General features: G+C 38.6%; 1 protein-coding gene and 1 gene segment (V, D, J or C); both read left to right on the top strand.

Moving 5' to 3' along the window:
• Positions 1 to 924: 924 nt before the first annotated feature.
• On the top strand, positions 925 to 11,921 carry LOC112140410. The segment is given in 4 exon segments: positions 925 to 1,092; positions 1,240 to 1,534; positions 3,848 to 3,885; positions 11,561 to 11,921. Coding segments are annotated over 4 exon segments (708 nt in total).
• Positions 11,922 to 13,764: 1,843 nt separating this feature from the next.
• LOC112140409 lies at positions 13,765 to 16,806 on the top strand. The gene is made up of 4 exons (XM_036211297.1): positions 13,765 to 13,810; positions 13,966 to 14,259; positions 15,034 to 15,183; positions 15,756 to 16,806. Exons 1-4 carry the CDS (start codon positions 13,765 to 13,767, stop codon positions 16,073 to 16,075), a joined length of 810 nt encoding a protein of 269 aa, XP_036067190.1. The 3' UTR covers positions 16,076 to 16,806.
• Positions 16,807 to 19,529: the final 2,723 nt, after the last annotated feature.

Genomic DNA, 19,529 nt, shown 5'->3' with positions numbered 1-19,529 from the left:
CTTTAAAAAGATTCATCAGACATTAAAGAAATGAACAAAATATGAAAAAAATGAAACACTCATGTCACATGGAAAATCATTGACAAGACAAACATTTTCAAATACCAAATGTCCAAGAATCAGTTTGGAAAGAGAGTTTTAAGAGGGTAAAAACAGAATCTTGTACACATTGACCATGTTAATATGAAGTTATTTTTTTTATTTAAAGCACTTTGTTGTTGGCACAATAAATAATGACGTGAAAATATATTTTTAGGTTTAAACAGTAACTATAAAAGAGTTTAGGTTCATTTGGTAAAAATCAAAGCTTAACCCAAATTATTCTGCAGGTGATATTTAAAATAGTTTTAACCTCCAGTCTGTTGTTTTTTTGTTTGTTTGTTTCCTGAAAGTCTTCCATGGTGAAACAAATGGACTCTGTTTTACAAAAACCTCAACTGTACAGAGGCACGCTCTTTGACTCTGAAACAAACAAAGTCAAATAATGACAGTAAATCTATATATAATGCATATTGTTGCTAAAATTTAAATTTTATTCGGTTATTGGAATGTAATTAAACTGCAAAAACATTTTAAACTATTTTAATAAAACACAAAGTTGTAATTAATTTCACATTAACACAAAACCACTAAATTCAAAGAACGATAGAAAGCTTCTTCAAACAAATCTACATAAATATGTCATTTTTATGAATTGTGCAAAATTGCATGATTGAGTTTGTTTTTAAAACTCATAAAAGTATAATACTGAAGATTTCAGGATTAAATACAGAAAACTCTGATCTACAGGAAGCAGCTTTAGAGCTATTGTTCTTTCTTTTATTCATATTTAGATCTTTAGATTTTCATTGAAAAGGTGTTTTTTAAGGGAATGTTTCATTGCAATGTTTCCTCTGTATCTTGATTAATGGAGTCATCAGCTCCTGACTGGTTCAGTGTGTTTGCATATGTGTGCTGCCTCTCTGCTTCCAGCAGTTAAAGCTCAGTGTTGATCAGTGGCTGTCCAGACCTTTCAGAGACTCGGACTCGCCCGCAGCACAATGATGATGTCACTGACTCTGCTGCTCTTCACCCTGGAGCTCCTCGTTCAGGGTGAGACTCTCTTCTGAAAACTTTGCTTCCAGCAGCAACCAGGTTCTCCACAATGATGGAGAGACTCTCAAACAAGCAGCACTGACATTCTTCTTCTAGGTTTATCTTTGAGCTTCTTTTGTCTTAATAATTCTTCTCTTTTTTCAGCTTCATCAGAAGAAATCATCCTGACTCAGACTCCTGAAGCTCAGTCTGTAGTTCAAGGACAGACTGTCTCCATCAGATGTAAATCCAGTAGTCTCATTGGTGATGACATAGACTGGTATCTTCAGAAACCGGGAGAAGCTCCTAAACTGCTGATAGCTGATACTACATCTCGTCAGTCTGGAGTTCCAGATCGTTTCAGTGCAACTGCAGTTCAGACTGACTTCACTCTGACCATCAGCAGAGTTCAGCCTGAAGATTCAGGAGTTTATTACTGTCAGCAGCATAACAGCTTCCCGTTCACACAGTGAAACAACGTCGTACAAAAACCTCACAGCTGAAGAGGAACTGATCCACAGCTGAACTGAAGCAGAAGATTCACAGACAAACACGACCAAAGACAATTCATATGTTCATCAAAACTTAACGAAAAGACAAAACATATTTTATGACATTTATAGGCGGAGTCATGAGGCCGCCAGGTTATTAAAGTCAACTTATCACAATGCTTTATTCACGATTCAATTTTATTTTGTTAGCCAAATACTAGAAACTGTCTGGCAGTCTAACTAATGAAATCATGGAAAATTGTCTTCATTAAACTCACAACGAATGATAAAAGTTTAAATCTTTTAATTGCTTTACTGTATGATTAGAAAATAGAAGTTCAGGTTCAACAGAGTCATTCCTTAGCTTTAAGCTGTCAGTTTAAAATTCAGGTAAATGAACTAAAATTGTTCATTTCACCACTTTTCTGTCAGAAAATGAAGACAAGAAATATTCTTTTTACATTTTACACTTTTTGTCATTCTAATTCTACATTTATTTTATCAACATACACTGAACTAACAACAAATAACATTATTTTTTTCCTCTAAATTGTCAGAAAACGTCTCAAATGCAGCAATAAAGAGAAAAAAAGGATTCAGTGATGAAGATGATCCATGTTCCTGTTGGAGTGAGTGGTTGCATTTCCATAGAGACACTTTGCATCAGCAGCTCCATGCTCCAGTGCTCTGGGAGACTTTATAGTCCTGAGAGTTGAAGACTGGATGACTGACAGCTGTCCTTCATCACAGCAGAAGACACACAAATCCTCCTCCTCCTCCTCCTCATCATCATCATCAAACATGAGTGTGATCTGCGTCCTCATCTGGACTCTCCTCTGCTGCTGCTTCACAGGTAAAGTCCAGAGAATCCAACTCCTCTCCTCTATGAACATCCGTCCCTCTGAAATGAAGGCCACAAAAGCATGAAGCTGCTTTCTGTTTCTGTCTCTGTATCCTCAGAGTCCAGAGGACAGGTCACAGTGACTCAGCCTGGAGCAGTGAGCTCCAATGTGGAAGGATCTGTCTCCATCTCGTGTAGAACCAGTCAGAATATTGTTAGCAACTATTTAGCCTGGTACCAACAGAAAGATGGAGAAACTCCTAAACTGCTCATTTATGCTATCAGCAAAAGACAATCAGGAACTCCAACTCGTTTTACAGGCAGTGGAACAGCCAATGAAAAAGATTTCACTCTGACCATCAGTGATGTTCAGGCCGAAGATGCTGCAGTTTATTACTGTCAGAGTTTTCATTGGGGCAATTTGTTCACACAGTGAAAAACCGTCGTACAAAAACCTTTCTTACTCAGACGGAACAGAAACTGATGATACACTTCACTGAAAGCACACAAGCACATATTTTATAAACATATTCCTGGTAAATACAAATAATTTGGTTTTCAGAAATTGAAAAATAAATATAGAATTAACTCACAAAATTAAATTTTTTAATTAACAACATTTTTTGTTGTCACTAAATCCTCATCCAAGTCTTTACATCAGACGAGTCCCCCCTTAAAAAAACATTTTTGAATATTATGAACATCTTAAAACCAAAAGAACTGCAGATACTTTTAAAAAAGTTTCGTTTATTACAGCCCTTTGGATTTCTTTACAAATTTACTGCCTTTTTATTTCCAACAGTTTAGAACTCAGTTCTGATCTGACAGATTTTTTTTGACCAATAATGTCTGTAACGTTCACATAATGTTTTAATCTACAATAAAGGAACTTCTAAAAGTCAGGTTTTGTTTATACTTTGTGAGACACTGTTCTGTTATTCCTCCATCCATCTTCAGAAACTGCTGAATCCATTTTGGGGTCACATGGGTTACTCTGCACCAACAGCAGCGGCCATAACTCAGAGGAAAACAACAAAAGTTTATTGATTTTGGTTAAAAATTTGCTGAATCAAAATTTAAAAACTACTGGGAATGCTTGAAAAATACATCCAAAGGTGATCAGAGTGGGACTTTGAACTACTTGTCTTGTGTAACTCACAGAATCCAGCAATTCAAGCGCTACTTGCTTTTACCATGTCATCATGGCGTGAAGCTTGCCTTTTGTAAATCACATTACCATTTCTTTCTGAAGGAGTTAAAGATTTATTATCAGTAGTATATTTATGACTCATTTTCTGACTAAAATGTACACAACATAAGAAGTTGTGTTGTTTTCAGATTTTGTGTCATCATTTGAGTTTGTTTGTTTCAGAGTCAGAGAGCGTGTCTCTGTACAGTCAGAGGTTTTTGTACGACGCTTCAACCAGTTTGTATCACTGTGGTACACGTTTGGTGGAGGAACCAGACTGGGGTTTGGAAGTAAGTTTTTATATTTTTAAATATTACCAGCAGAATTGTATTTATTATTATTAATTTTTTTTTACTATTGAGGAAAACCCAAAGAAGTCTTAACTAATAAAAAAATGAATAAAAAATATGTTTGAATAAAAGTAAAATGCTGGCTTAATAACTGTTTTTTAAATTCTGTATAAATTTGTATTGCAATTGTTACCGGCCCCAGCCCTAGGGGTAGCTGGGTGGTAGCAAATGGCACACAGCTAGGGTGTCTGTGTAGCCAAAGGTGGCACAGTTGTGTCTGTGGACAAATCTGTGGACAAATCCGAAACACATGTGATCAGGACGAAGCTCCTTTAATAATGAAGCCGCGCCTGTACCTCTTTCGTCGATTGTCCACAACGGCACAGCAGTGCCAACAGCACCACCCGCGGGCAGTTACATGTAATGCACCCAACTCAAACAAATGCTATTGAAACAATTAAAAAAAAGGTGGGGGTGTTTATTTTCTCTCTCTCTCTTTTTTTTAACCCACTACACTCTCCCCTGCTTTAAGAGATGACTCTGGCATCTTGTACTAAATATTTCTCAAGTCAAGTCACGTCAAGTTTCATAGTGTCAGATCTTACTATCACCAGACAGTCCTAAGTTCACCTAAACTATATCTTTTAACATGTCCATAAAGCTGTGGGAAAATAGCACATGTCAAGTTGTGCTGGGTAACAGGGGATGGGACAAGGGACATAAGCAAGCATCATGTTTACTGCAGACTTCCATGGTTGATAAGAAGGTTGCCCAAACTGATTGTAAGTGAACACTTCTTTTGGCTTAACAGCTCTAGTTGATCTCCTCACTGTTGGGACATCTTCTTCTTCGATTGTGTCAGACACGTCATCACACAACTGTTCATCTGTGTTCATCACGACATTCTCTTCAAGGACAACTTCACTGTCAATGTCTCTGGGACTTGTGTCCTCATCCGGTATCTCCTCAGCTGGAACCATAAAAACAGGCATTGACCTTGGTGTTGGTTCAGATACCACAGCTGGGATGTCCACTTCTGGACAACTTACTTCTGCTACTGGAGGAATCCTCTTCTCCTGTACTTTAGCCTTTTGAGTACTCTGTCTGACAGGCCGAAATTCAGGGGCTGCAACTCTGAGTGTCTGAGATTGAGGCTGCGTTGTGGTTCTCTGCTGATACGCGGGTACATGTTGCCAGTGATATGTGTTTTCTTCCTCATCATCAGATTGTTCATACTCTGGCACAGCAGATGCCTGGTGTTCTCTTTGACCTTTTCTCTGTTTTTGTCCAGTCCGGTTTTCTTTGTGACTTTGTTTGTGTTCCAGCGGCAGGTCATTTACTGGTAGAAGAAGATTCCTGTGTAAAACTCGAAGATTACGGTCTCCTGTCTCAGCTTGTACTCGATACACAGGTCCATCTCCTATCTTTTCAACGACACGATGGATACAGTTTTCCCAATATGCTCTCAGTTTACCAGGACCACCACGTTCTGAGAGATTCCTAATCAGTACTCGATCTCCTGGTTGTAAAGGAAGTCCTCTTAAATGTTGATCGTAGTACTTTTTCCCCTTTGCTGAGTTTTTCTGGCTGTTCTCTGCAGCAATTTTATATGCCTCCTGCATACAAGTGGCCCATTTTTCAGCGTACTCTTGCCTTGTTTTACACTCACCATCAGGTCTCATGTTGAAAAGTAAATCTATTGGCAACCTTGGTGCTCTGCCATAAAGAAGGAAGTGTGGTGAGTAACCTGTCGCTTCATGTCTGGTACAATTGTACGCGTGAACAATGTGTTGTAAGTGGTCCTTCCACTGTGACTTCTTTTCTTCTTGCAATGTGCGTAACATCTGCAGAAGTGTTCTGTTTAGCCGTTCAACAGGATTTCCCTGAGGGTGATAGGGGGTTGTTCGAGAGTGAGCTATTCCAGCAAGTTGTTGAAGTCTTTGGAATAGGCTGTTCTCGAACTCCCGGCCCTGATCGTGGTGAAGTTTTTCAGGATATCCAAACCTTGGAATAAAGTCAAAGAAGATCTTTTCGGCGGTTGTTTTGCCAGACTTATTCTTGGTTGGATAGGCCTGAGCAAAACGTGTAAAGTGGTCTACGAGGACTAAAATATACTCATAGCCGCCTTTACTTGGTTCGAGATGTAGATAGTCGACTGATACAAGTTCAAATGGGTGACTTGTGGTGATTGAACCCATGGGTGCCTTTTCTGGGACACATGGTCGCTTTTGTTTAATACATGTGCACTGGCGTATGACATAGTCTTCAATTTCACGCTGCATAAACGGCCAATAGAACCGTTCTCTTGCTAAGTGAATGACTTTGTCAGCACCTATGTGTCCCATGTTGTCGTGTAATTGTTTTAACACAGTCTCTTTTAGTTCGTTTGGGAGAACTAACTGTTTTCGCTGCCCGGTGCACCTAAACAACACTCCATTGTCGATCATCAGTTTATTCCATTCATGTACTAGCTTCCGTGTGTCTCGTGTCATTTGTTTCTTGTCCTTCTCATTGGGATTCCATCCCCTCTGCTTCAACTGCATCACTTCCCAGATTGCAGCGTCCCTTTCCTGGGCTGTTTTGATATCTTCAGGTGAAAACACAGGGGTTCCCTCTGTGAGTGTATCATCCCTACTTGTGTGCAACTGCAATGCGGCAACCCAAGATGCATCACTGTTTTCCATTGCTTTGTCTCCTTGCCAAATGGCAGAAACAACTTCTGGTAACATTGTCTCTGTGAATTCTGAGAGGTGATCTTGTAGTTTGACCGGATATCTTGACAGTGTGTCAGCGTCTGCGTTTGATTTGCCAGGGCGATACTTGATGGTAAAATTAAAGTCAGCTAATTCACCCACCCAGCGATGCCCAACTGCATTTAACTTGGCGGTGCTCAAAACGTATGTGAGGGGGTTGTTGTCTGTGAATACGGTGAAAGTGGGTGCGTAATACAAGTAATCTCTGAATTTGTCACAGATCGCCCACTTTAGTGCAAGAAACTCGAGCTTACCCGAATGATAGTGATAGTTTTTTTCAGCAGGCGTGAGGGTCCTGGACCCATATGCAATGACACGCAATTTGTTCTCCTGCTCCTGATAAAGTACAGCCCCGAGTCCTTCATTTGAAGCGTCTGTGTGAAGTACAAATGGTAAGTTAAAGTCTGGGTATGCTAAAATAGGTGGACTCGTCAACATATCAACAAAACGTGACACAACTGCACTGTGTTCTTGAGTCCAGTTAACAGGAGTCTTGGAGTGGAGCTGACCACTGCTGTTACTTTTCTGTTTAGACTTTTTAGGTTGGTCCTTCAGAAGCCGATGGTTTACATCACCAGGACATTCGACAAGTTTAAACAGCGGCTTTGCTATCCTAGAAAAGTCCTGTATAAATGTTCTGTAGTAGCCTAGGAAGCCAAGAAGAGCTCTTACTTCTCCTACATTCTTTGGCTTCCTGTCTCTAAGCTGATTAACAGCTTCAAGGTCTTTGGGGTCCATTTGGACTCCTTCGTTAGTGACAAGACGACCAACATATCTGATTTGGCGTTTAAAGAACTCGCATTTATTAGGGCGTAATTTAACACCATGTTCTTTGAGTTGGTGTAAGACGCGTCTTAGGTCATTAACATGGTCGTGGAAAGTCTTAGAATAGCAAAGCACATCATCCAAGTAAGGGGAACAACACTCATCCCTTAACCCCTCCAGTACCCCCTCCATGCATCTTTGAAAGGCCGCTGGGGCATTTGTGAGACCAAATGGAAGGCGGGTCCACTCATACAATCCCCATGGCGTGCTGAAAGCTGTCAAGTGTCGTGAATTTTCGTCCACAAACCCCTGGTGGTAAGCACTGCCTTGATCCAGTATTGTAAACCATGAGTATCCCCCCAGGTTATCCAGCAGGTCCTGAATGCGTGGGAGTGGATGGCGGTCAGGGATAGTTTTTCGATTTAGACCTCGGAAATCTACACACAAGCGTAAAGACATGTCTTTTTTTCGCACGCAGACCACTGGAGAAGAATAGGACGATGTAGACTTCCTTATCCATCCATGGTCAAGCAGTTTTTGGACATATTCTTTGACTTCTTTATACAAAGGCTTGGGAACTGCGTTATACGATGTTTGCACAGGGACATTGTCTGTGAGGTTTAATTTTAGTTGTAAACTTGGTATACAGCCAATGTCCGAATCATTTTTTGCAAAAATATCTGACTCTTCAAATAACATTTCTTTCACAATCCTTTGTTCATCCTCGTTCAAGTGTGACAAATCTACTGGTGGATGCCATTGTTGACTTTTTGCATCTGTGGTTTGGGAGTTGTCACTGTTTTTCTGATTTGAACAGGGATTGGCAGAACAGGTGTTTACAAAGGTTTGGTGTTCAGAAACTGTTATGTCTGAAGCTGGAATAACTGGTCTTGCGTCGGTGACTTCTTCTAGAGTTCCCAACATGGTTCTCTTTGGAAGGTAAATGTTGCGTCTGGTCGTGTTCTGTATAGGGATTTTAACAATCTTTGTTAACCCACTAGGGACTTCTATCAATGCAGGAAACAACTCCAAACCATCAGGGAAGTTATTTTCCACATCAGGCTGAAAAAGTATTGCACCACCTGTTGGCCATTCTCTTACTCTGCATTTAACCTCACTTATTTGACTAGCCAGTAAAAGTTTTCCCTTTTTTCCAGTTTTTACATTACACTCGACAGCGATTTCAGCTGGAGACAAAATTTCAAGTACTGACACTAATGCTTCAACCGTGCTGTCATTTACACTTAAAGCTTCTTTAAGTAGACCCATGATGTCTGCGTCTGTTTCTTTACTAGCTTTAATCATTTCGCTAATAACATTACTGCCAAGAATCGGGTGGTTAAGACAGTTCTGGGTGACTAATACAGGCACTTGGATAGTGACTTGGCCATAATTTTCATTTCTAACCTGGAGTTCCACATCTGCCCAACCTTCAAAGGGAACATCAGTGCCATTTGCAGCAGATATTGCAAGAGGCGGGTTGGACAGGAGGGATTCAAGTGGTTGAACAGGAACATTAGGTAATGTTCTTTTCATCCAGTTTTTTTCTACCATGGTCACTTGTGCACCTGAATCGAGTAGCATTTGGATTGGAGCTCCATTGAGAGCACAAGAAATCATGCATCTTTTACCAATAAGCTGTGCAAGTCTCTGTCTTGGCGGTGGTGGACACGTGGAACGTGGTTGAGCAGGTTTGAGAAGGCTGCTAGTTGCTGTGGGCACTCTGGTTGTGTTGGTTACTGGTTGCCCTTCTCCAGCAACCACGACCCGTTTCCCGACCTCTTCTTTTGTAGGCAGCCAATGGCTCTGTGTCCTGCTTGGCCACACACAAAGCAATGTTGGCAAGTGACTTTGTTTTGTTGTGCACAAGATTTACATCTGCCCCGTGTTTCCATTGACGTCTGTGGGTTGCGCATCATAGGAGCTGAGTCAACAGGTACAGTCTGGTCGGATGGTTTTGTCAGTTGGGCTAAATGTTTAGTCAGAGAGGACACTTGGGCTGTCAGTTCTCTAATAGTATCTTGTTCAATTTGTCGCTCCTTGTCAACTTTTCTATCTTTCCTTGCTTCACCACTGTCAAGCGTTGCAACAGTCACTGTCTTGGCTTTAACAGTTGTACCTAGTCTTTTTTGTCTTTCTGTTTCTTCACGTGTAGATTTAGTAATTTGTTCTAATAAGAAATCATCACTTACTTTCATGTCATGAAGAATGGGCTTTAAGTCACGTCTTACATGGTCATTTTTCTCATTCATACCCTGATAGAGTGTGTGGAGAAAAGTACCTTGTACAAGCTTTGCATCATAGCTGAACCCAGTACAACCTTGTTGAGATTCAAAAAGAACACGCTGCTTTAAACCCATCATTCTGTACAAAAACTGCTGCGGAGTCTCATTAACTAACTGTTTAGCATTACTTAGCTCCTGAAAAAGCTCAGTACTGTTTTTGTCACAAATGTGAGAGCGGAGAAACTTCTTAAGCTCATCAATAGTTAACTCTGTTTTGTTAGTTAACATTTCTTTAAACGTACCAGGTTTTATCATTTTTAATACACTTCTGATTATTTCTGATTCGGTAAACCCTTCTTGTAAACCTTCATCAATTTGTTTACACAGATTACCAAACGAAACCTCCGAACCAATGTCTGAAATCTGTCCACCATGGAGCTTGAACTCTCTGCGTGGCAGCAGACTTGCAACATCACTAAGACTCAGTACCTGTTTTCCCGAGCTGAAGGATGATCGAGCCTCACTCAAAGGAGGGTGCACAGGTTTTGCAGTTGGAAGTGGATAGGTGAAACTTGGTGGTAGTGCAGCGATTTCTTCATTCGCTCTGGTGGAAAAACCCTCAGTCATTGTGGATGGGTGAGATGAAGGGGATGAGTCAGCCTGAGGCTGGGGTAATGAAGAAGTGGCGATTTCTCTGGGAGAGGTACCAGGAGGTGGCTGTGGATGAGAAGGTGAGGGGGGTGCTGGAGCAGGATGAGTGGGTTGGTCTTCCATCTGGATGTGCACTTGTTCCTCCATTCTTGGTGGTATGGAATCAGTTGGTTGGAGCAGATCGGTGATCAGGTCATCAAGGTGAAGCAGGTGTGAGAGGCCTTCATCCTCCAATGATTGTAACATATCACTTCTCAGATAGTCGACGACTGCATCATACAAGTCTATCTCATTGGTTTCATCAATCGAACCTGTGGTGGTGTCATCATCGATGGAGCAGTAGATAGTTTGAAGCTGACTGATGTTCAGTCTTGCAAGTTGTTTCTGGATCTTGACGATCAGCGCCCGCCGAGGTGTGGTAGTGGCCATGACGTTTCAAAGGTGATAGAGACTCTCTGGATGACATACGTGGCTGTAGCCTTCCTTGAAGTTCTGGGCACCCAGAATACTGTACTCGCACACTTCACCTGGCAGTTGCTTCAATAGCAAGGATCCCGGACGAGCCCCCAATTGTTACCGGCCCCAGCCCTAGGGGTAGCTGGGTGGTAGCAAATGGCACACAGCTAGGGTGTCTGTGTAGCCAAAGGTGGCACAGTTGTGTCTGTGGACAAATCTGTGGACAAATCCGAAACACATGTGATCAGGACGAAGCTCCTTTAATAATGAAGCCGCGCCTGTACCTCTTTCGTCGATTGTCCACAACGGCACAGCAGTGCCAACAGCACCACCCGCGGGCAGTTACATGTAATGCACCCAACTCAAACAAATGCTATTGAAACAATTAAAAAAAAGGTGGGGGTGTTTATTTTCTCTCTCTCTCTTTTTTTTAACCCACTACATAATGCCAAAGAATATTTTAAAACTTGCATTATGCATATTGCTTTTTAATGTATTTTATTTAGGCAGATTCAGTTGCCTTTTAGAGGTATTGGAATTGTATAGTTTTTTTATTGTAATGTTGAAAACTGACATTTGTGTAATAGTTTTGAACAGAAGTTTTACATTTCCATTTACTAACAGAGTTAAGTCAGTTTGAAACAGTCAAAGCTGGTTTTAAAAAAAATAACTTGTATGTATCAGTTTCACATATTTAAGGTTAAAATGTCAAAAGTTTCTTTTGTTGCTGATCTGCATGAGAGATTTCTTCAAGGAAGTGAAACAATGTGTGAATCAATGACTGATGGAGCAGAAAAACACCTGACAGGATTTAATGTCTCCTAGATGACACCAGTCCATCCCTGACTGTGCTCCTCACCTCCACGAAGGAGCTGCAGCAGGGGAAGGCCACACTCATGTGTGTGGCCAACAAGGGCTTCCCCTCAGACTGGACTCTGTCCTGGAAGGTGGACGGCTGCATTAAGAGCAGCAGCTGCTGGGAGGAGAGCAGGAGCCCCGGGGTGCTGCAGAAGGACGGCCTCTACAGCTGGAGCAGCACCCTGAGGCTCTCTGCAGACCAGTGGGAGAAGGTGACCTGTGAGGCCAAGAGAGGATCCCAGACTGCAGTCTCAGAGACTCTCAGGAGAGACCAGTGCTCCCAGTCCTGAAATATTATGCCTTTTCAGTCTATTCTTTGAGATGTTCTCCAATCTTTTTCTTTATCTTTTCTTCTAAAGCTGTTGCTGAATTGTTCATTATTTCTGCTGTGACCTATTAAAAAACATATTTTTTGCATCAATAAAAATAAAATGACTGTCAAATGATTAAACTGTTGACTTTTTCACCTGTTTTCAGAATATGTTCAAAAACATGTTAAAGAGGATTTTTCATATGGGCCTCAATTGAAGTGTCACTATCAGAAATCGCCACAAGAGGGAGACAGAGTGACAGGGATCTGACAAACACAAGACAAAAATGTGGAAAGTGTTTTTTTTCTCTTTGAAATGATTTTTTTAGATTAAAAGAGCAAAAACATGCACGATAGAAAAACATTTCAAAAGGTTAAATTAATTTAAAATAAAATGTGTGATGCAGATTCAGATCACTAAGGAGTGATAAGTTATTTACCCTAATTAATGGTTTACTCTGATTTTATTACATTGAATCATTTCTAATTGCAATTAAAAAATCTGAATTTGTATTCAAAGTTTAAAAAAATAATTTATAACTCGTAAATTGAATACTTTACATCTGACAACTGATTTCCAAACCCTGCCCTTGTCTGTCATTACCAAACTCCATAAAATATATATTTTAGCTACATATGTGATGTACAGCTGCTGAAATTCGACATATTTAAAACGTATTTGCACTAAGAGTTGCCCTCCAGCCTTTATAGAGAGCTCTCTAAAATGGATAACATATGTGACAGTGTGTAGAATACTGCCACTGAAGACCAAGGGATCTTTATCTTAGTAAAAATTAGAACGAGAAAGTTAAAATGAAAAACAAGGGTCATAAATTAGTCGTTAGTTTATATTTAGCTAAAACCAGACATGGGTAATGCCTTGAACTGAAGACTCAGACTTGAAACACGCTTCCGTCTGAAGCACCGCCCTCACGAATGTACATTCAAGCGACCACTTCCAATGAAAAGTCAATGTAAATGGATGTAAATGAGCATTTTGGGCTTCTGTATTCAAAACTCACATGTTCACGTGCAGCTGCACAACCAGCTAAAAGTTTGACCAGGTTAAACTTTAACAAATCAGGAACTCGGATTTGGTAGTGTTGTATGAGCAGCTTCCCTTTTGATTTATGGAAGTGCCAAGTGTTTCAAAATTGGAAGAGAAATTAATAATTGCATTTTGCAGAATTATATGACACCAAATGTTTTATAGAGCTGTTATAGAGCTGTGAAAGAAAGATTCACCAGATTTATGACATTTTGAACCAAGCCTCTTCCAACTGTACGTGGTAATTTATATTTATCATATTCTGTCCCACATAAAGCCAAAGAAGTGACTTTAAAACATTGAATCACATTTATCCTAACAACTTTTTTCAAAAACTCAATTTTGCTACACAATGACCAAATTATTATGAAATCATTTTTAAGCACAGTTTTGTTGGCACAATAAAGTATGAAATGTAAAAATATTTTTTAAAGGTTCAAATGATGATTATAAAATAGTTTGGGTTTATATGGTAAAAAGGAAAACTTAACCCAAATGATTCTGCAGGTAATATTTAAAATCTATACATGTTTCACTTCCAGTCTGTTGCATTCTGGGAAAATTAAATACACTTGGTTTTGCTTTAGAGTCAATATAGACATCTTTATTAAAGAGAGAAAATATTGTTGTGTGTGTTTATAATAATATAAGTTTGTATGAATGATGGTGACATGTGTAGAACAGCAGCTCCTGACTGGTTCAGTGTGTTTGCATATGTGTGCTGCCTCTCTGCTTCCAGCAGTTAAAGCTCAGTGTTGATCAGTGGCTGTCCAGACCTTTCAGAGACTCGGACTCGCCCGCAGCACAATGATGATGTCACTGACTCTGCTGCTCTTCACCCTGGAGCTCCTGGTTCAGGGTGAGACTCTCTTCTGAAAACTTTGCTTCCAGCAGCAACCAGGTTCTCCACAATGATGGAGAGACTTTCAAACAAGCAGCACTGACATTCTTCTTCTAGGTTTTTCTTCAAGATGATTTTGTCTCAATAATTCTTCTCTTTTGTTCTGTTTTCAGCTTCATCAGAAGAACTGCTGACTCAGACTCCCGGAGCTCTGTCTGTAGTTCAAGGACAGACTGTCTCCATCAGATGTAAATCTAGTAGAAGTATTAGCTACCACTTCAACTGGTATCTTCAGAAACAAGGAGAAGTTCCCAAGTTTTTAATTTATGCTACAAGCAATCGTCAGTCTGGAGTTTCTGATCGTTTCAGTGGATCAAGCTCTGGATTAGATTACACTCTGACCATCAGTGGAGTTCAGCCTGAAGATTCAGGAGTTTATTACTGTGAGACTGGCTATGACATCAACAGTCAGTCTGTGTTCACACAGTGAAAAACCATCGTACAAAAACCTCCATCAGAAACTGAACTGAGAATGAAACAGTTCAATGAACAGCAAAGCCAATGTGGGCAAACACAGCTGGGGCCACCACGGAAACTGCGGACAAACCCAATTGGGGCCCACATTCTCTGCCCACTTTTGAACCATGTGGGGCCCACTTGGCCTTGCTGACTGGGTTAGAGGGTCATCCTGATCCTCTTACTCAAATCCTTATCAGATTCATTTTTCTCTGTGTCTTCAGGATCACTGTCATGATCAAAGATATGATCCAGCAGCTCAGAAACAGAGAACCTGTTTGTCATGTTGACTGATGCTCCAACATAATTAAACTGATAATATTAGGAAGATTTATTCAATTTCAATTCAATTTTATTTACATAGCCCAAAGTCACAAAATAATTTGCCTCATTGGGCTATTTATGTTCATGTTTACATAAGGCTCAAAGTTTCTCCATGTTAATTAAATATAAAAACTCGAACAACAAAAGGACTCAAAGACGCCATACTACATAACACTTTTTATAAAAAAATGTAACTTTTAGTTTCTTGATATTCGTGATAATGATGAAGATGATCCATGTTCGTGTTGGAGTCAGTGGTTGCATTTCCATAGAGCATTACCATTTAACATGCATTAATTTATTCTTGGAAAGTAGTGGTGGTTCTGTATATTAATTCTAACATTGCTAATGCATCACTGCTTATTTAGTTTGATTACAATGAATCTACCAAAAGTAATTAACATATAAATTAATTGTGTCATCATTTGAGCTTGTTTGTTTCAGAGTCAGAGAGCGTGTCTCTGTACAGTCAGAGGTTTTTGTACGATGCTTCAACCAGTTTGTATCACTGTGGTGGACTTTTGGTGGAGGAACCAGACTGGAGTTTGGAAGTAAGTTTATGACTTTTTAAATATTACCAGCATAATTTTTATTTGTTATAATTTTTATTATTGAGGAAAACCCAAAGAAGTTTTAAGTAATCAAAAAATGAATAATAAATCAGTGAAATGAATTGAAGTTAAATGATTGGCTAATAACTGTTTCTTCTTTAAATTCTTTACATTTGTATTGTAATGCCAAACAACAATTTAAAACTTGCATTATGCGTATTGTTTTTATTTGTGTGTACTTCATTTCGGCACATTCAATCGGCTCCTTTTGAGGTGTTTTGTAATGTTATAATTGTTTTTTTCCCTACTAATTAAAAGTGACATTTGTGTACTATTTTAAACAAAAAGCTTTACATTTACTAACAAAGTTAAATCATTTTAAAATAGTCAAGCTGGTTTTGAAAAAAAATTTCAGATTCAACTATTAAAGGTTAAACTGTCTGACGTTTCTCTTGTTGCTGATCTGCATGAGAGATTTCTTCAAGGAAGTGAAACAATGTGTGAATCAATGACTGATGGAGCAGAAAAACACCTGACAGAATCTTTCTGATGAGTTGATTTGTGTCTCCTAGGTGACACCAGTCCATCCCTGACCGTGCTCCTCCCCTCCAAGGAGGAGAAGCAGCAGGGAAATGCCACACTCATGTGTGTGGCCAACAAGGGCTTCCCCTCAGACTGGACTCTGTCCTGGAAGGTGGACGGCTGCATTAAGAGCAGCAACTGGGAGGAGAGCAGGAGCCCCGGGGTGCTGCAGAAGGACGGCCTCTACAGCTGGAGCAGCACCCTGAGGCTCTCTGCAGACCAGTGGGAGAAGGTGACCTGTGAGGCCAAGAGAGGATCCCAGACTGCAGTCTCAGAGACTCTCAGGAGAGACCAGTGCTCCCAGTCCTGAAACATTCTGGCTGTATTTCTTTGAGACGTCTTTTTTTTTCTCATTCTTTCCTATTTACTCACAATCTTTTCTTTTAAAGATGTTTCTAAATTTTCATTAGTAATCTTTTTCAGAATTTAAAATGTTTTTTGCATCAATAAAAATACATTTAATGATTGAAAAATGTGACATTTTTTTAATCAGGTTGGAGTATGACTATATATAAAACAAATACAAGATTTTTTTTTGAGAAAACGATTTATTGATGAGGTGAAGTCCAGAAATTGGCATGGCAGGTGTTCAGTGCTCTCCAAAAGTTTGGCCAGGCTGGAAAACTAATCAGACTAAATAAAATCAGACCGGAATTGTGCTCAATAGCACTAAAGATCAGCTGAAAGACTATTGAGTAGAGGCTGGGACAAGAAAAAAGAAAAAAAAAAAGTTCTTAAATACAGCACAGGTGAGTAAAGATGGTTCTAGGTATGTCAGGAGTCCTCACCATTAACCCAGTACACCTATGCAGACTTAACAAAAAAAAAACAGAAAGAGGCCATAGGAAAGCACTACCAGAAATGACCAGAAGAGGGAGACAGAGTGACAGGGACCTAACAAACCATAATGCAAAGTCTGACAAAAGTGTTTTGGTTATTTTTCTTTAATACAATGTTGAATTTTTATTTGACGGAAAGAGCAAAAACATGTTTGATGTTTAAATAAATCAAGAGATGGGTCAATAAACTTTAATTAATATATGGTGCAGCATCCACATCATAAAAGTTAGAATATTTTACTAGAAGGAAATGGTTGTCAGGGTCGCAAAATGGCCTCCTTTCTTCTGGGTTTTTAAGGAGATAAACATAAATCAGCAATCTCTTAATATCATTTTGACAGTATTAATCTAACACATATTTTATGACGGAGATGTGTTGTAAAAGATTTACATTTTTAACCACAACATTTTCAACTACTATTTTAATAAATATGGAAAACTTGAAATGGATTTAATGTCTTGATTTTGGTGTTGATGTTTTAGAAAAGATGTATTTATTCTGTCTTAATCATACATTTTTAGCTTTTTTTTCACTGACACTGTCCACATTTTTTGCAAAAACATGCAGTCTTAATAAATCGATTTATTTCCCAGAAACAAATTTGAAAGCCTTTATGCAATTCACATGTATTTTCGTTTAGCATCAGTCTTTACATAACTGGTGTGTTTTTTATTTATTTGTTACTTTTTTTTACTACTTTGACAGAAAATATTTAGAGCTATAAGAGCTTTGTTTCCATTTTCCATACCAGACTGTGTCGTTTACACCAATTCTTGTATTCACTTTTGAAGCAAATGTTTTCATTTTTGTTCTTTTGGTCACAAATAAATTAAGCAGGAAAAAGAATCCCGAGCATACAAAAAATATAGAAAAACAGCACAGAAGCAATGAATAGAAGTTTTTTGATAAGTTAATTTTTGAATTCTGAGCTACATCAACTGAATTATGCAAAAAAAAATAAAATTAAAAGAGCCAATCAACTTTGAAGTCTCCTGAAAGTCCCCATACTGATGGTCTTCTAGAAAATCTTGTTTTTTTTTCTCTCTCTTCCTTTTTCCTTATCAATCATTCTCAGATCACAAACATGCAGAATTGCATGTGGTAATCTTGTTATGGTCAAAAATAACGTGTGTTCTTATGTCAGCTGCATTACTCAAAAGATTTATGACTGACTTCAAGGAAGAGAATTGACAGAAATAAGAAAGATCGACCCGATAGTTATTGTAACTACAAACATTGGTTAATTGATAGAATTGTTAATAATAGACTAATGTAAATTATTTTGGTCTTACAACAGTTTGAATGACTGAGGAAGCCGAATGACTTCAAATGATATCGGTTAACCTTCAATTCTAATTCATGTTTGTAAAGTAAATTAGTCCGTTTCAAGATTTTACAGCTGCATCTTTCAGAGATTTGGTTAAAAATATTAGATCTCAATGATAGTGTTAGTTGTAAATATGTTTTAATTCACTGAGAAAATGGAGAAATTGATATTTTATTTTATTTTGTAGGTGCTTAAATACTTCTGTTGTTACATTTGTTTTTGTTTTATTCATCCTTTTCTCCTTTTATCTGCCAATCCTTCCAGCACTGATCTGCAGGCTAACAAGAGGGCTTTTATTTTGAAAGTCGAAGTGAACTACAAGATCTGAATCGTTCTCTAATTATAACTGTTTTCTCTAATTATAACTCAGTATAACTCCTATTGAGATCAGATCCTTTTTCAAAGGGGACCTGTGTTGAAATGACATCTGTAAAAATAAAAGTCATTTTTATGAGGTGACTAAAAGGAATCAAATTCTTGAGGTTTTGTTGATGAGTAAACCACCCGAAGTTGCTGTAATGTCCCAACATCCCAAAAAAATGTGTTGTAAGGAAAGAGCTGCCCTGTCATGCTTTACTTTTTTTTTATATCTAATTACATTTTGAACGTGCAGATGAAGGACATAAAAAGTTTATAACTGAACAGTTAATATAAACAGAGCTGGGAAGGAAATGGTGCAAGTTTGTTCTGTCTATGTTTTACAAGTTTATGATTGTAGTTTTTTTTTGTTTTGTTTTTTGTTATAATTAATTGTTTTAACTGAGTCAGGCCAGATAGTATTTTAATCTTTTCTAAATTAATTCTAGAGCACAATCACCTGGGATTTTCCCCCGAGCAAAAGTTTTTACTTGATTTTAGATTTTTTTATTGTCATAGCTCCCTGGGTAAAGTATCACATATCCCAGCAATGGTTGGACCAAAGGCCAAGTCTCAAGTTTAATTACTTTTTTAAGAATTTTTGTTCTCAAATTGCTTATTTTTTAGTAACTTTGGAGCATGCTTTTAGGATCTTCCTATGTTTTTATTTTCCATTTTGTTACATGTACCACAATTGAAAATTAAATAAAACTACTCCAATATATCATGTGTTGTCATATTTTGATCTATTAAAAAAATACTTTTATTGGGTATAATATATCAGGTACAAATGGTGTATTTTTTATTTATTTTTTTTTGCCAAAAAAATGAAGGAATTCTGTGGAAACAACAGTATCATACATCATGTTTCAACCCTACAGAATCCTCAAGCATTTTCTCACAAGCTTGAATCTAACAACACAAAACATCACTACAAATACTTAAAATGTAGGAGAAAGCATGCAGAGATGTTGTGAAATATGAAGAAATGTCATGGTATGAGGCTGGATGCTGCCAATAGGTGCAGAAATACGCATGTTGGGTGTTTCCCCAATTTTCTCAAGTATGGGTGGAAGGAAAAGGGTGCAACCCTGTGAGGGTACAGATGATGAACGGGAGCAGCCCAGTGACACACCCAATGAAGAACAGACAACAAGAAAAAATAATAGCAGCTCCAGTCGACTAGAGTGGTGGGAAATTAATCTCCTCCTGGTCATTCTGTCAGGAAATGTGGTATATC

Source organism: Oryzias melastigma, unplaced genomic scaffold (assembly GCF_002922805.2).
Source record: "Oryzias melastigma strain HK-1 unplaced genomic scaffold, ASM292280v2 sc02346, whole genome shotgun sequence".
In the NCBI taxonomy this organism is placed as follows: domain Eukaryota; kingdom Metazoa; phylum Chordata; class Actinopteri; order Beloniformes; family Adrianichthyidae; genus Oryzias; species Oryzias melastigma.
Note: the sequence above shows the minus strand (reverse complement) of the source record. Positions and strands in the feature narration are given on the sequence as shown.

Coding starts and splice junctions, on each gene's coding strand:
- LOC112140409 (XM_036211297.1), top strand. CDS start 13,765: ATGTCACTGACTCTGCTGCTCTTCACCCTGGAGCTCCTGGTTCAGG. Junction 13,811..13,965: donor CCTGGAGCTCCTGGTTCAGG/GTGAGACTCTCT, acceptor TTCTGTTTTCAG/CTTCATCAGAAGAACTGCTG. Junction 15,184..15,755: donor AACCAGACTGGAGTTTGGAA/GTAAGTTTATGA, acceptor TGTGTCTCCTAG/GTGACACCAGTCCATCCCTG.